This window comes from Penaeus japonicus, unplaced genomic scaffold, assembly GCF_977035675.1.
Source record: "Penaeus japonicus unplaced genomic scaffold, GWHDUDI00000001_assembly GWHDUDI00000016, whole genome shotgun sequence".
Taxonomy (NCBI): domain Eukaryota; kingdom Metazoa; phylum Arthropoda; class Malacostraca; order Decapoda; family Penaeidae; genus Penaeus; species Penaeus japonicus.
Window position 1 is genome coordinate 16,766,119 of NW_028234418.1, and position 2,500 is coordinate 16,768,618.

Consider the following 2,500-nt stretch of genomic DNA (forward strand, 5'->3'; position numbering starts at 1 on the left):
CTGATCGACATACTAAACATCTGATCATTTTACATACCAATCTTCACCGTTTTGCTCCAGAACAAATTGTAAATAATATCTCTAAAAAATAAAACACACGTATGTGTGTCTGTTCTGTCAAGTGGATCACAATGTGAATCAACATCTTGCATTAAAATATTATTTTCAGACGCAAACAAATATAATAACACAATGAAATAAACTAATTAATAAATACTGCATGTAATATATTGTAAAAAAGTCTAACATTTGCACATTTATATCAGTGTTTCCTTCTTCATTTTCCCTTTCCTTAGTATTCATTCACCACACAATAACGGTTCTTAACACACTCATCTAATTTCCCTTTGAGGAACGTTATTTTCACATAAGGTTTATGTTGTTGTCTTTGTCCTGATACCGGGCACATGTTCAAAATTGCCGAAAAATAAATGAATCAGTTTCACTTTACTTTAGGGTTTCTGCGTTATGCTTTGGAACCAAGGTGGGCATAAGGCAAATAGAAACTTTAGAGCACATTTTACATTATTGTTTCCTTATTACAATTTATTAGAATATAAATTGAGAATACAGTATTACAGAATGACAGCAGAATGTTTAATTTTGACCTTTTGGTAAACAAATTTAATTATAAATGTTTTCCGGACTAACTATCGCTGTGAATAACAACAGCTAAGTGACTGATATTATCCTGATGGAGGGTCATGACATAAGGGACAGGTAGGTTGTCTCAGCGGGCTGAAGGTAGGAATGGATCAGGGCTGTTTTTATCAGAGACGAACGCCCTGACTTTTCTACACTTCTGTCACAGACAGTAAACCTGCACAAAAGACAAAGCACAGCATAAACATCTACACTATACTTTATCACAAAGACACGGTATTCCATAACCCACGCTTCCTCTAAAGACTATTCCCAAACATCATCTCAAACTTTATCAGACACATCACTAACAACTACCACTAACACCATGAATGGGCTCATTTCAGTTGGCGTGTTTATGATAGCACTATACTTCGTGTGTCCTTTTTTGCTACATGGAAAATACTCCTTGCTAATTGTTATGCTATTGGCCTTAGGGCTCTGGGAGATGTCCTCTACGCCATCTGACATGGGTAAGGTTTTCCCTTTTTATCATTATTATATCCAAGTGATAGTATGAGGCTTACAAGATATTTATATACAAGAAATTCAAGTTTGATTACAGGTAAGGCTTAGTTTGTACTTAAGATTTATATTATGACAATATCGCTAGCTTAAGGGTTCCGCGGCTCCAAGAGTACTATGCACCTTTTGTTTGTTAGGCGCGCACACGTCATCGTAATATCATTAGCGTAGTATTAGTCCCAGGACCTATAGCTCACAGGGCCAAGCTGCACTTAAAAAGGGCGATTTTAACTTATCTGGGAGCCCTTCGAAATTATTTAGAGTAATTTAACGCAGTGTAGACCAATCTAAGGAAAAAACGTGATTAAAATGATAAAAAACAATACAAAAAAACAACAACAACAACAAAACATTAGTTCAAATTCTGACATGAAAAACTTACCTGTTTGCTTTGCACAGCCATTTTATTCGGGGTCGAGTGATAGAGATTATATTATATTGTCGTGATTGACATTTGCTAATTGCAATAATTTCACACTTACAGTTAATTATCGTCACATTTTCAAAAGTTCATAAACTTCTTGAGTTTTCATTATTGGTTGGATAATCTTGGAGAGCACTGTTCCAACTTCCGAGTCCAGTGTTTTATTTTTCCAGAAGCAGAGGTAAGTGAATAAGACAGACATGCTAGAGTACAAGAGGCAGTCGACTTCACGAGCGTATTACACATTAGAGAGTAAAAGAAAAAAAAAAAAATGTGAGTGAGTGCGTGAATGAGTAGTGAGTGTTAAGAATGTTCGACTATGGCGTGTACTGATCGCCTCTATTGGCATGATAGGCTGGAAAGCAACAATTCTGAAAGTGACGGCGGGTCAGTCCTCCAAACAAGTCTTGTCAAGATTTTATTTTTCTTGTAAAACATATTGAACATTTAAGTTCAAAGTATCATATTCATTCATTAACTCATGAAGGTATGCTCTCTCCTAGCGTGATAACTCTTGCCCAAGACACAGTTAAAACACAGTTAAGTTGTCAACAAAGCAAGCGATGCGCCAGGACGAGTGCCGACTTTACACTTAATCTACTTATCATAAATCTAAATGTGCAGCCTCAGGTACTAACTTACATTGCTATCACATGGAGAAAAAATGTCATTTATTTGTTTATTTTACTGTATCAAATGTAAACTTCCACATTATAAATCCTCTACTGCCTTTGAGTATGTACTCACACCCAAAATAGCAACCAAGTTACATTTTTTTACATACATACACACACACACACACACACACACACACACACACACACACACACACACACACACACACACACACACACACACACACACATACACACATACATACATACATACATACATACATACATACATACA

General features: G+C 35.9%; 1 protein-coding gene across 4 annotated transcripts in view; it reads left to right on the forward strand.

Moving 5' to 3' along the window:
• Positions 1 to 2,500, forward strand: part of LOC122264794 (trehalase) — an 83,364-nt gene that overhangs the window by 76,009 nt on the left and 4,855 nt on the right. For 2 of the 4 annotated variants that reach the window (XM_086545215.1, XM_043033854.2), the window contains exon 9: positions 990 to 1,115. The exons of the other annotated variants lie outside the window; for them this stretch is intronic. In XM_086545215.1, coding sequence (XP_086401341.1) covers positions 990 to 1,115 — 126 coding nt within the window. The remainder of the gene's footprint in view (positions 1 to 989; positions 1,116 to 2,500) is intronic. 4 annotated transcript variants of the gene reach the window in all.